The sequence below is a fragment of the Acipenser ruthenus genome, chromosome 14 (assembly GCF_902713425.1).
Source record: "Acipenser ruthenus chromosome 14, fAciRut3.2 maternal haplotype, whole genome shotgun sequence".
In the NCBI taxonomy this organism is placed as follows: Eukaryota; Metazoa; Chordata; class Actinopteri; order Acipenseriformes; family Acipenseridae; genus Acipenser; species Acipenser ruthenus.
The window spans coordinates 29,416,547-29,429,855 of record NC_081202.1 but is presented as its reverse complement, the minus strand read 5'-3'; the positions used below and the strand labels follow the sequence as shown (position 1 = coordinate 29,429,855).

At 39.9% G+C, this 13,309-nt stretch overlaps 1 protein-coding gene across 1 annotated transcript in view; it reads right to left on the bottom strand.

Annotated features, from left to right (window-relative positions):
• Positions 1-2,288: 2,288 nt before the first annotated feature.
• The window catches only part of LOC117419554 (transmembrane protein 178B-like), a 111,219-nt gene continuing 100,198 nt past the window's right edge, over positions 2,289-13,309 (bottom strand). Inside the window, exons 4-5 of the mRNA XM_034032409.3 lie at positions 9,814-9,951; positions 2,289-5,890 (exon numbers count right to left, since the gene is read on the bottom strand). Of these exons, the coding sequence (XP_033888300.3) occupies positions 5,640-5,890; positions 9,814-9,951 (389 nt within the window). The 3' untranslated portion in view covers positions 2,289-5,639. The remainder of the gene's footprint in view (positions 5,891-9,813; positions 9,952-13,309) is intronic.

Sequence of the window (13,309 nt, the reverse complement as noted above, 5' to 3'; positions counted from 1 at the left end):
GGAATTCATTCCAGTATTACATTTTCATAAGATTATGGATAGGTTGCTGTGTGGTCCAGTGGTTAAAGAAAAGGGCTTGTAACCAGATAGGTCCCTGAGTCAAATCCCGGCTCACTCACTGACTCATTGTGTGACCCTGAGCAAGTCACTTAACCTCCTTGTGCTCCATCTTTCGGGTGAGACGTTGTTGTAAGTGACTGCAGCTGATGCGTAGTTCACACACCCTAATCTCTGTATGTCGCCTTGGATAAAGGCGTCTGCTAAATAAACAAACAATATAGTTAAGGCTGATTTTGAAAATAATTACTGAACTGCTTATTGAATTGGAGTGTATGACAGGTAAGAATTATGTATTACATTTAACCATTTTAAAGGAGTGATAACCAATCCGTGAATTTGCCTCATAATGATCTTTTTATTCTACCAGTTTGGAATATGCAGATATTTCAAGGGCAATGCTATGGTTGAAATGTTATTGCTGCTACCTAATCACTTCATGTATTGTTGTTCAAATTCCAATAGTTTAGCTGGAAGCAGACCATTGACAAATATACCAGGTTAAAGCAGTTTATCTAAAGCATTGTATTTACCAGGGAAGAGTCAGCAAAGGACAACCAGACTAGTCACAGGGCTAAGGAGTCATGAAGACAAGGAACTGTGTCTGAAACAAAGAAGGATTAGGGGAAACTGGATTGAAGGTTTTAAAATCCTAAAACGAGTTGACAAAGCTAACCCTAGCCAATACCATAAGCAAAGCAAAGAAACCAGAACCAGAGGACACCGGTGAAAATGGAGTGGAGACGAAGTGAGTTGTGAGGGTATGGTATGGGTTACCAAGCCATGTCTTTGATGCTGAATCTGGGATCAATCAGCTACTAAGAACCAGACGAGCATTGACTGATTAAATGTCCTCCCGTTCGTGACTTATGTTATTTAAAATATATCCAGTATTAACAAAGAACCAAACGATTCTCAACGCAATAAAAGGGAGACATCAATTTTAAGCATTGGTTAGCATTCCTTTACTTTGTAATTGTACTTGAATCACTGTTACAGAGACTTATTACATTGTTACGAAATCCTTGTTAGCAGGATATCTCTTGAACAATTCAAGCTAGGTTGATGGATGTAAATATCTAAATGTGTTGACCTACTGTATAAGTCACAATGTGGATTTAAAAAATGAGAGTCTCTCCCTTTTGCACATCAAATTGCCGTCAGTCATTTACCCAAATGATTGAAATGCCTGCAGTTTGAGAATAGCACCAAAAGCCAAGAAAACTGAAGGAAATTGGAGCAGCAACTATCATCAATAGGCATTCTATTTCAAAAGGTGGCTGATTAACATTCAGCACAGCGTGCTTGTGCATGGCTTCCTCTGCTTGTGAAAAGCAGATTTCTGACTGCTTATCTGCCGGCCTATCGGTCGTGAATTAAGATACATAAAAAAGCACTGCTGCGAGTTATATTTGTAAACAAACTGGTAAGCCAATCATGCCTGCTTTCTGATATAACAGAGTACACATAAGGCTAAACTGGAAGAACGTAGTTAACACTATCCAGAGAATTGAATCTTAGTGTAAAACGAACATGTGTGTGGGACACTACAGCTTTAAGCAGTCGATGAAATAATACTGATCAGTGTCAGCTATAAGAATGTGGAGATTCTCCTACAACCTTGTTGACCATCATACGCAACACTGTCGCCTTCTGGTCCTGTTTTGATTGTATTGGTGAAACGGACAAGGCTAGACATGAAGAAACCATGATAAACTCCCCAAGCAAATGATTTGAACCCTCAGTACCATGAGTTGCTTCGTTCCTCTTATATGGACAATCAAGTTACTCTAAGATATATAATTAATTGGTGTTTTCCCATAGCATTCTGCTCTATCAGAATGCAGTCTTGTTTAAGTTTCCCAAAAGTACTGTGCCTTTAGCAGTAGGGACACAGACTTTCTCCCCCCTTGAAATCTGATTGCCACTATGTCACTCTGTGAGCCATATAGACATGTTCCTATATTATTTGTAGCTATAGAAGGTTGAAAGTGCCTTTTCCAAGATGTGCTATACCACTCAGAAAATAAAACATGTTCTTATAGTCTGCAGAAAGTGGAACTTTGATACTAGCAGCTTTAAGTGAGCTGATGTGATAACATTATCAATATAAAATTATATATATAAAACCTTTTAAAATAGGGAACTACCATTTACCAAATATTTGCAGAAATTAACTTTATTGCCAAATTCTTATTTTTTTTCTTTGCATCCATTATTTAATATGAGCATAATCTTTAAATAATTCAATTTTCAGTATGTTGCTTAGCTTTATGAGACATGATATTAGAATATATACTGTTTTCTAAAAGGAATAACAGTATAAAACTACCAAGAAATTACTATTCTTGCTCTTAGCTGAAACTAAGGTGTTTCTTGCTAGTTGTATACTGTGGAAATGTGTCTGCCCTTACTCTCATATATAGATATTAACCTGAGGCTGAAAAAAACAAAGGAAACATCTTACAAGCTTATATATTGATTAAAACTATACACACGAGTAAAACACACCAATGAGAGTTTATTTGTACAGTTTTACATTCCACAGTTGGACATATTCAGGATTGTTAATTTTTTTTTACTTAACAGACACACTACTGGTGTAATAGGCTGACAGAATTGTTATTTATTAATGTTTGCTAAACAAAAGCTGCAGTATCCCTGGAGGCTCACAGTTGAAAGTTGAGGGGTCTTTGAGTGGTTAGGACTGAGAGTAGAGTGACCATATGGCTATGCAATGCATTCTGGTACTTATAGTATGGTACTTAAACAACCTTAACTCTCCCAAACTTGTATGGGGACCCAAACTGAGGCATAAAAAGTGTGGTCTTGTACTTAAAGCTGAGAGACTGGGATGAAGTGTGCCTCATGGTTGGAGCTATGGACTGGGAGGCAGTGTGGCCTTGCGGTTGAACTGTGAGACTATGAAACAGTGGCCAAGTGATTAAGGTTTGGTCTTATAATTAATCAAAGAATGGGAAGGGGGGAGTGGGCACTGAGTTACGCATGGTGTAGCCAGGTGGTTTGGGCTGAAGACTGAAGGACATGGATAACAAGGACCGCACTGGGAGACTGGCTTTCCAGGGTATTGGAGCTGTGGGTTGGGAAAAAATGAAAAGAGAAGTACAGAAATCAAACAAAAATGAAAGTAGGATAAATCATATTGGTTTGCAGTAGGGAATAGCTGTTTAATTAATAAATACTGCTGAAAAAAAGTGCTTCAAGCTAACAAACAAAAACAAAGAAAGAATAACATTTTACCCCTTGTAAAAATCCAATATTGATTGTCCAAGTAAATTTAGGGCTTAGCAGTAGCATAATATTGATTTTTACATTCACAAATATATGAATGTTCATTGTGGGAGTGTTTTGTCACATTGACTTGGTTTATGTTGAGTCCCTCCCGCCATTGCTAAATTGCAATGAATTTTTGTATATGGCAGTGTATTTCCTTTTCTAAGGGACTTGGCTTCAGGTCTCTGGGTAGAGCATATACCTGTTAACTTAATTTTCCAGTTTCCCCTCAGAACAGACTGTGAAATACTACCTGCATGTTTTATGAATCCAGTGTTGCTAATAATGGCAGCTGTGTTCAATCTTTAAGTATTTGCTTGGCGTAATAGCTGTACTCTTATAACCAGTAAATGGCTTTGAAAAAGAACGGATAAGAGTAGGATGTATGATTGAGAAGTGATTTCATCCCAGCACCTGAGTAAGCACTCAATTATTGAGGTGATGATGATTCATCCAATTAATCAATTAAACAAATTAACCAGTTTTTAACAATATGATTGGCTCAAGGTAAACAAGCAATCAGCAGAGGTGGGAGGAGGGGAGATGATGTCAAGACAGACAGCCAATAACAATGGTGCCTTTGCCTTTAGAATCAGGTCCTCCATTTTCAGCACAGAAAGCACAGAAAAAATATGTAGGAGGGGGTCTGCTACAAAGCATTGTAAGTAGATGCTTTTCCTAAGTGAAAAAAATGTATTAGATATTAAAGTTCCACTGTTTAATGATAAGGTCAGCAGTGATAACAGTCCTGAAAGCTAATTAAAGGTGGGAACCTTATTTTGTAGCCTTAGCAACGATAACTTTTTGACAGTTTGTTTTTCTTTAACTCTGCATTGCTTTATACATTTACAGTACTTTTATTTCTTCCAGTCTTTTACAATTTGGACACAGCAAAGTGTTTAACTGTTATGTATTGTAACAGACCCTGTAACAGTTTTGCTTTTTCCGTTGGTGGCAATTTTTTTTTTATTGTTTTCATACTGAATTTAAGAAAAAAGAAAATATAAACTAAAGGATACTGCAGCTTTCTGGTCCATTAAATTCCATCATTGGAAAAATTCATCTTTTTGTTTCTCTGTTAATTTATACAATTGAGTGTTTTTTTGTTTGTTTGTTTTTTTTGTACAGAGATTGTAAAACACCAACAACCAATGTATGAAAATGGTGGTAATGAAAAACAGCACACACACACACACACACACACACACACACAGAGAACAGATTAAGAAAAAGAAAATCTGTAATTTTTTCTAAAAAGGAAAAATGGGATTAGTAGATTGGAAAATGGAAACTTTTGTACATGGAAATCTTGATTTTTTTGTTTCTTGTTTTTTTTCTTCTCAATAATATTCTTTACAATATTATACAAGCCCAAAGGTCCACCATTATACATTTTCACTCAGAGAAAGCACCAGTTCAGTTCAAATCAAACCCTTTTCCCAGAATCCCTCAGTACAGTATCTAACAAATTGTTACTTAGTTTTGCAATGTTGTGAGACTGGAATTACCAAATGAATGAAAGGATGGAACATCCCAACTTTCTCTCTCGTTGCGTGTTTAAAGAAGTCCGTTTGTATCAGGCCCAAAAAACAGTCTGTTCTAACGGTAGCTGTCTTTCAGCCATAGATGCCATTTTGTATGTCATCCAAAACAAACAAACAAAAAATCAATAAATGAATACATACATAAAAATAAAAGCTTTGGCTGTTCTCAGGAGTCTGTTTTTCAAAACATCCCATCATACTGTACATTGTACTGCTGTATATCTTTATCTACCGCAAGACTCCAGGCTGAATAAGTACAGCATCAACAATGTCATATTCTCTCTGAATTGATTGTGTACAGAAGACAATTCTCATAATTTTACGTTAATCTTCAGTGTGTACCATCCATTAGAGACAGCTGAAAACGCACACATTGCAAGATATAATGGGTCCATTAGTTGCCATGTTCCTATGTTGTTTTGTTTAACCATACTGATTAATCTGACTTGGTTTTGAGGTTAGAATGGGTTCCTCTCCTTCATACCTCAATATCTCAAAATACTTTTTAAAGACTGCCCAAAGAAAAAAAACAAGTTGCTCACGGAACATGTTTTTTAAAAAAAAACAACTATATATTTATATTTATAATATATAGCTGGGAAAGGTTAGCGGTGAGACTTCCATTTTGTTCTTTAGTAAGGCCCTTAAAATAAGCAATCAAAGGGCCTCCCTGTAACCAGAACAGATGCCTCTCTACTTGGAGAGGGAGGTTGTGGTGTTGGTGGTTTTGTTAGATTGAAGTCTTTAGCAGACAGTGCCATTCTCTGGCCTGGATTTAGGGCAGGCAGAGCGGGGCAGGGGCTGGACAGACGGGGCCAGGGTGCAGAAGAAGCCGGCGATGAGGGTCAGCCCCAGGCCACCCCAGGCACAGAACATGGACCAGCCGTAACCATGGCTGATGTCATCAGGCAACCCATAAAGATAGCGGGGGTACCGGGAGAGCTCAAAGTTGATTCCAGCCACACAGGTACAGAGAGATATGATGCAGAAAGTGCCTGGAAAAAACACAGGGACACATTACCAGTACATTTTCTGTGCTTCGAGGTGTAATAAACAACAAAGAACTTCTAATTAGCCTAGTTTTATGGGTGATCTTTTGGTTTTCCACACTTCATTATTTCAGTGAAACCTATTTTTTTCTGGGCACAATGTAACAATGATGTTATACTTAAGAAACAGTTTTTAAAGGTTTTCAGCCAAATAATACTTTATGCCATTTTGTTCCATATCCCTGGTCTCCCTTTTTATTCTGCTGAGAATATAGACAGCACAGTAACATATTTGAACATAAAGAAAATGTGGTATGACTTCCTTTGCATTTATGCCAGCTTCTAGAGCACTTGTCATAGCATGTGAAATATCTCTTGTTCCACTCTTCTAAACAGACCAGCAGCTCACAGCAGCTCACTTCTTTTCACCAACCTCTTCAGCTCAATCCAGCAATGCGTGACTGAATTCAGAACTGGAGATAGTGCTAAAACATTTAGTCAAGGGGCTCCCGAGTGGCGCATCCAGTAAAAAAAACGCACTCGCTAGAGTGCAGGATGCGCTCTATAGCCTGGACGTCGCCGGTTCGAGTCCAGGCTATTCCACAGCCGACCGTGGACGGGAGCTCCCAGGGGGCGGTACTCAATTGGCCGAGCATCGTCCGGGGGGAGGGAGGGTTAGGTCGGCCAGGGTGTCCTCGGCTCACCGCGCACCAGCGACCCCTGTAGTCTGGCCGGGCGCCTGCAGGCTTGCCTGTAAGCTGCCCAGAGCTGCGTTGTCCTCCGACGCTGTAGTTCTGAGGCGGCTGCACGGTGAGTCTGCAGAGTGTAAAGAAGCGGGCGGCTGACGGCACACGCTTCGGAGGACAGCGTGTGTTCATCTTCGCCCCTCCCGAGTCAGCGCAGGGGTGGTAGCGGTGAGCTGAGTCTAAAAATAATTGGGCATTTCAAATTGGGGAGAAAATAATAAAAACTAATTGGCAACGACTAAATTAAAAAAAAAAAAAAAAAAAAAACATTTAGTCAAACTCAATATTGAAATTAATTGGCAAGTATCTCCACGTGGTATATATATTTTTTTAATTCTAGTGTGCCCAATTATTTTACCCCCCGATTTTCTCCCCAATTTGGAATGTCCAATCATTTGTTCCCCTCACCGCAGCAATTCCCCACACAGCTCAGGAGACCTGAAGGTTCAGTGTGCGTACGCCGATCCCACAACTGAACCAGCTTCCTCTTTTTCACCCAGGAACTCGAGAGTGGATGTCAGCGAGCTACTGAATTCTGGAGGACAAAGGGCAGCCCTGCAGGTGTCTGCTTTTGAGCTCACTGGGCACCTGGCCAGCAGGGTTCACTGTTGTGCCTACCTAACCCACGGGAGCTCCAGAGCCAATACGACGCTCCCTTTGGAAATCCCCAGCGAAGACCGGCGACTTTGCACAGCCAAGACACGAACCTGTGCTTTTACCAGGTGATCCACTCAGGGACCCCTCCATATGGTATTTTAACTGTTTTGTTTTTTTTTTACATTTCCTTTATGGGGTTTAAAGAGATTTTAAGCTTCTTACTCTTTAATTGATGTTATCGATAACTATGGGCACCACTGTAGATCCCTTTTTAGAACAAGCACAGTCCCATGATGTCCTTTGTTGAATTAGCTGTACTGTATTATTAGAAGTAGAGACTCGCAGAATATTCAACAAAGCAACAATATTTGTGGAGGAGGCCTAGTTTTTCTTCAAAGATTATTGGAAGTGCTATTCATTATCATTTTTACACTGTGTTGCTGTTTGCATAATGCCAAGGTTTTATCCTTGTGACTTGTGGCCTTGCAGAATTTTTTGCTGGAGGTTCAGGGGAGAAATGTGCTTGTCTAGACGGACAACACTACCGAGGTGTGTTATATAAACCACCAGGGCGGCCTCATGTCTCCCAGTCTCCATTCTGTAGCCCACACGCTTTTGCTTGGGGCACACAATCACCTCCTCTCACTGCGGGGATACATCTGCCCGGGGTGATAAACTGGATGGCGGACCTCCTCTCAAGAGCAGCTCCCTGCGCTTCAGAATGGAGGCTCACCACCTCGGGGAGAGGTTCAGGAGAGCAGAGGTAGATCTCTTTGCCTCCCAGTGATTGACCCACTCTCCCCTCTAGTTCTCCATAACAGGAGCCGGGGATCTGCTGGAGATAGATGCCTTGGCACACTAGTGTCCAAGGCAGCCGTTATATGTCTTCCCACCAGTCGCCACGCTCCCGCTGTATCTGGAGAAAATCAGACAGGACTGGGCCAGGGTGCTATTAGTAGCCCTTTACTGATCCAGGAGACTGTGGTTTTCAGCTTTGATACAGCTGAGCGGCCAGCCGTGGAGCTTGCCAAAACATTGAGGCCTGCTCAGTCAGCCACGGGGGAAATTGTGGTATCCCGAGCCATCAAGCCTGGGTCTGGACCCTGGACGGCTGCATTTGAGCCATCTGGGACTTTCCAACAGGGTTATTGACACCCAGCAGAATGGCAGAGCAGCGTCCATGCGTTCCCAGTACGGGTACAAGTGGGGTGTCTTTCAGACATGGTGCCTGCCTTGGGGTTTTGACCCTACAACCTGTCCCATGGGAATTATACTGCCATTTTCGTTGAGGGGAAATCCCCCTCCACATTAAAGGTCTATCTGACAGCCATTTCAGATTGCCATGTCAAAATGTATTCAGTCTCACCAGGAGCTCACTTCCCGGCAGAGCAATTTTTGAAAAGGGCTTGGCGCCTATGAAGGATATTGTTCTTTGCTGGAGGCTAAATGTGGTGCTTGAAGCACTCATGAAGCCTCCATTTGAGCCCTTGCATTCAGCTGAGCTGAGTTCTGTATGGTAACACTCAAGGTAGCCTTTGGCTTAGCCTTGTAGCATTCCAGTCGTTGTGCAATATTGCCTTGCGACGGCTTTGGTACTCTCACCCATACGATAATGGTTACATTTCGTACTTCATAGGGAACGTTTGGTTACTACCAAGCCCTGGTTCCCTGAAATGCACCCATACAGGGTACACCCATACGGTAATGGTTACATTTCAATTTCATCAGCATTGCTTTAAAAGAAACCCATCTTTTTTTGTGTGTGTGTGTTAAATACACATTTTTTATTTACTTTCCGTCTATATTCACATCTTTACAGAGTCACGGAACATATTATCATGTATTATAAATTATTATTTCTAGAAATTAAAAAGTGTAATTTTTACATATACACCTTATCAGACAATGTTAGTTGTAAATGAAGTCACTGCAGTGGATGCATCTTTAAATTGCTTATTTTCCTATACTGTATTTACTGCAAGACATGAAGCTGCTGATGCAAGCACACCTGAATCCTATGCTGAACACCAACTGTCATTCAGTCTTTGTGTAGTCAGATTGTTCACCGGTTTAGTGATGTGGACTAATGTCTACTGGGGGCACTTAACGTGACGTGAGCTGGTTTTGAATCCATGCTTCCAGAGGTAGAAACATGAGAAGACAATGAATGTGCCGTAGTAGTAGTAGTAGTAGTAGTTGTTTGTTTGGTAGGTGCCTTTAGCCAAGGCGATAAGTTACTGCACTTTTGACTTGATAGTTGGGATAATCAGACATGCCTAATCTCACTTATTTGGAGTGAGACTCGCCCCATTTTAGGAACTTTTTGGCTTCCATTTGGACAGTACATTTTAATGGAGTACTCACAAATCTCACTTTTAAGATTTATATTTAATGTTCTGACCATGGCAACTCTGGACAATGCATCTAACAAGTGTCTGAATCCCTGTGTAGAAGTGTGGAGCTTTTAACTTCATCTCAACTATAGGAGACAGAATCCGTAATGGCAGTGCATTTCGCAAAACAGCTTGTTACACAAGCAATAGGTGTTCTAGCTGTGAATAACACTCATCTGTGAAGAAGACTCACCTCCCATGAGGAAGAGCAGGCCTGCCACATACTGCATGAGCCCCCGGTCCCAGCAGCACCCTAGCACCCCGATAATCCAGCCAAAGAGAATGATAGCAACCGCCATGCCCATGAACCCAGCCGTCATCCGGCGCAGGTCTGTGGAGAAGACAGAAGGAAACACACAGTAGAGTTAGGCCAAGCGTGGGCTCTTTAATGGGGTGAAACACTGGCAAAGTTTTATTCCATGTGCATAGAAATATGAGGCTCTGCAGATAAAGACTGGTTCAAAATTAAATCTTGGATCAGTGGGAGGCAGTCCTGTGACGTGATCAGCTAAAGCTGAGAAAAATACAACTAACTTAGATCGGCAGAACAAAGAGCATAGAAATCACCCTCGGTGACAGTCTCACGACTGAAGTATAAACCAGCCTTTTAGTTTGTGAAAGTGTAGAGAATGCACACTAAATGGTATTACAATAGGATTCTGTTGTTCAAAAACTAATGTGGGGGCCCACTGTTTTCACTTCTGAAGTTATTGTATAATGTGACACTCTGCAAAATTACATCAGATTATCTGGCCTTTTTTAAATAGCGGTAATTATCCTGGACTAAACAGATTATAAAAAGGATGAATCATGAAACATCATGATAAACATTTCACAGTGAATGTCCTCTTGCAGTGCGCTTGCTCTCAACAGCTCTGCATTTATTGCAGAGTGCACATTTTTTTAAGTAGTGTATGCATTTAATATGAAATAATTAAAGGTCTATTTGAGATTAATGCAGGCTTTTTATTTGGAAAAGCTTACTATCAGTCTTGTATTTGTGGAAGCAACAACCCCCTGACGCACTTTTTGACACTTGAAATATCCTTCATAAATTTGAAAACACAGCCATAATATTAACAAGTTACCATGCCAAGATGTCTCACATATATCATACTTAAATCTCTCACACATTAATCATTTAGATCCATATTGAAACAGAAACATTCCAAATCTACTGTGCAAAATAAAGCCAGCAAAATATAGTTTTGTTTAATCATATATAATTTTCAAACTTAAAGTATGTGCTAGATATGTCAGGGCTGGGAGGTTAGGCCCCTCTCTGCCTAATTTAGGTTTACTGTGCAGCAGGTGACCAGGTGTTAATTGACAAATTGATGATCATCAATTAGCATTGGTCACCTGCTTTTAAAAAAGGGTCTGGCAGGCCAGTTCTTTGTTCTGTGATGTTCTGTGCTGTGTTACCAGTGGAAAAAGACTCAGGACTGTGAGTTTAACCAGGGTGAGTGAACCTGAAGAATGACTGCATGTAGATTCATTGAGATTCACCAATGTTTTATTTAGTTTGTGCAGAGAGAAGAGTCTTGCTGTGGGACCTCCCTTTTGATGGGAGTAGTGCTTGGCCACCTGCAAAATTTCTGATCTGACAGATTTGAATAATGGGTGATGGGTAGGTGTTTCTGTATCCCAGACTGCACACATTACTGGTGTTTCACAATGTTAAAAGTGATGACTCTTTGGGCCATTCTGGAGAACAGACTAAGGTGCAAATTTCCATCTCCAACTTTACTGAAGGAATTGTAGGAAGTAATCATTTGAGAAAAGTCACCTATCCAACCAGAACACCTTGCAGACTTGTCTCATTAAATAAGTGCCATTCTAACTGTCCATGGTGTCCCCACACCTATCCTCTTTTTGTTGTGCAGTCTCTGTAATTAAAACATTTACAGTCCAAAAAATATTTTATATGACTGTCTCAGCCTCTTTTAATTTCATAAGTAAGTAGCTAAATATGAAAAGATTTGGCAGCCTTCTACATTAGCCCTGTAAGGTTGTTTAGTTAATATTCAGTATCTGTGTATAATCTATTCTATATACACTTGTTATGGGTTATCCGAGTGGTTACCAACATTCCTGATATGTTAAACTTTAAACAGAATCTACAACCGCTAGTGATCAGATCTTCCATGTTGGAATGAACCACAAAAGTGAACCCAACTGTCCACCCAGGTAGTTGATATTAATAGTTATATTAACATCATTATAATTATTATTATTATTATTATTTATTTCTTAGCAGACACCCTTATCCAGGGCGACTCACAATCGTAAGCAAATACATTTCACTAGAACCGCCGGATTTTTAAACTACCTAGAACCGCCACGTGGGTCATTTTGAACCATACATTTTTAAACTGCTTCGTTATGAAAATGAAAGACAAACTATCAGATATAACTCAAAAGTTTTATTCATGAACATCATATCTAACATTTGCATTGCAGAAACACCATATTTAAATGGAAAATTAAACATAAGACTATTTTAAAAATGAGCGCATATACAGCATGACTACAAACAGTGAAAAAATATACATTTAAAAAGGTGTAACTGGGTATATGTACATACAAAACTGTAAAACTGAAATCATTGTTTCTAATACTACATAAAAAGAAAATAACACTACTTCCGGTATGACGGCTGCATTGTACTCTGTGGAGTGTATACGTCTGCTTGCTGGCTCTGTGCCTGCATCCAAGAGCTGTGTTGTAAACACAGATGCAGTTTCATTGAACATTATTGTGTAAACTGGTACATACAAACCTGTAAAACTAAAATATTTATTTTCTAAAAGTAATACAAAAAAAGAATATATAACAAGCGTGTCTTGTTTGCTGCATTTACAAAAAAATTGAATCTTGCATTATACTAAAAAGACGTATTGTAATGCATGGGTCAAATTGACCCATGTGGCAGTTCTAGGTAGAACTGATTTATAACTATCGTTTTTGTGATTCTGGCTATCAAATGCCATCAGGATATTTAATTTGTACATTTAGGAAAAGTCAAAAATGGACATACACTTATATTTTACAACGGAACAGTAATTAAAATTTAAATCCAAAATGGGTCAAATTGACCCGCATGGCAGTTCTAGTGTTAACCACTGGTGTTTAGTCAATTACAGATGGGAAGCATCTGTAAACAATATCTTGCATATATTTGTACGTATACGTTTTATGTCACACCCCTTAAAACTTGCAGCCCCCTGAGGGGGAACTGGTCAAGAATACAGATACAGTGACTAATCAGCCCCCCCCCCCCCCCCCTCCCCACAACATTGCTCCTTTTTGAATGTTACACCCTGAGGACCAAACTCTTTCTGAGTGTAAAATTCAATCAGACTGTTTGTAAATAACAGGGATTGACTATTATTATTGGCTGGTGGGCAGTGCAGAGAGCTTTTCACATTACACTCTTCTCTATCAACAAAGATCTTATCAAGTCCGCTAAACTTTGTACATTTTAGTATGGGCTTAGCCAGGCATGAGGCAATTGACAGTCCATGATTTCAATTCTCCAGATCTCCAGACATCAGCAGCTTGGCCTACACAATGAGTTACAAGCGCACCTAGGCACATTCACAAATTAGCGAGGAAAAAAAACGTGAAGAGACGAGAATGAATGTTCTTAATGCTAATAACCAGCAAGGAAATCAATTTGAAAGTCT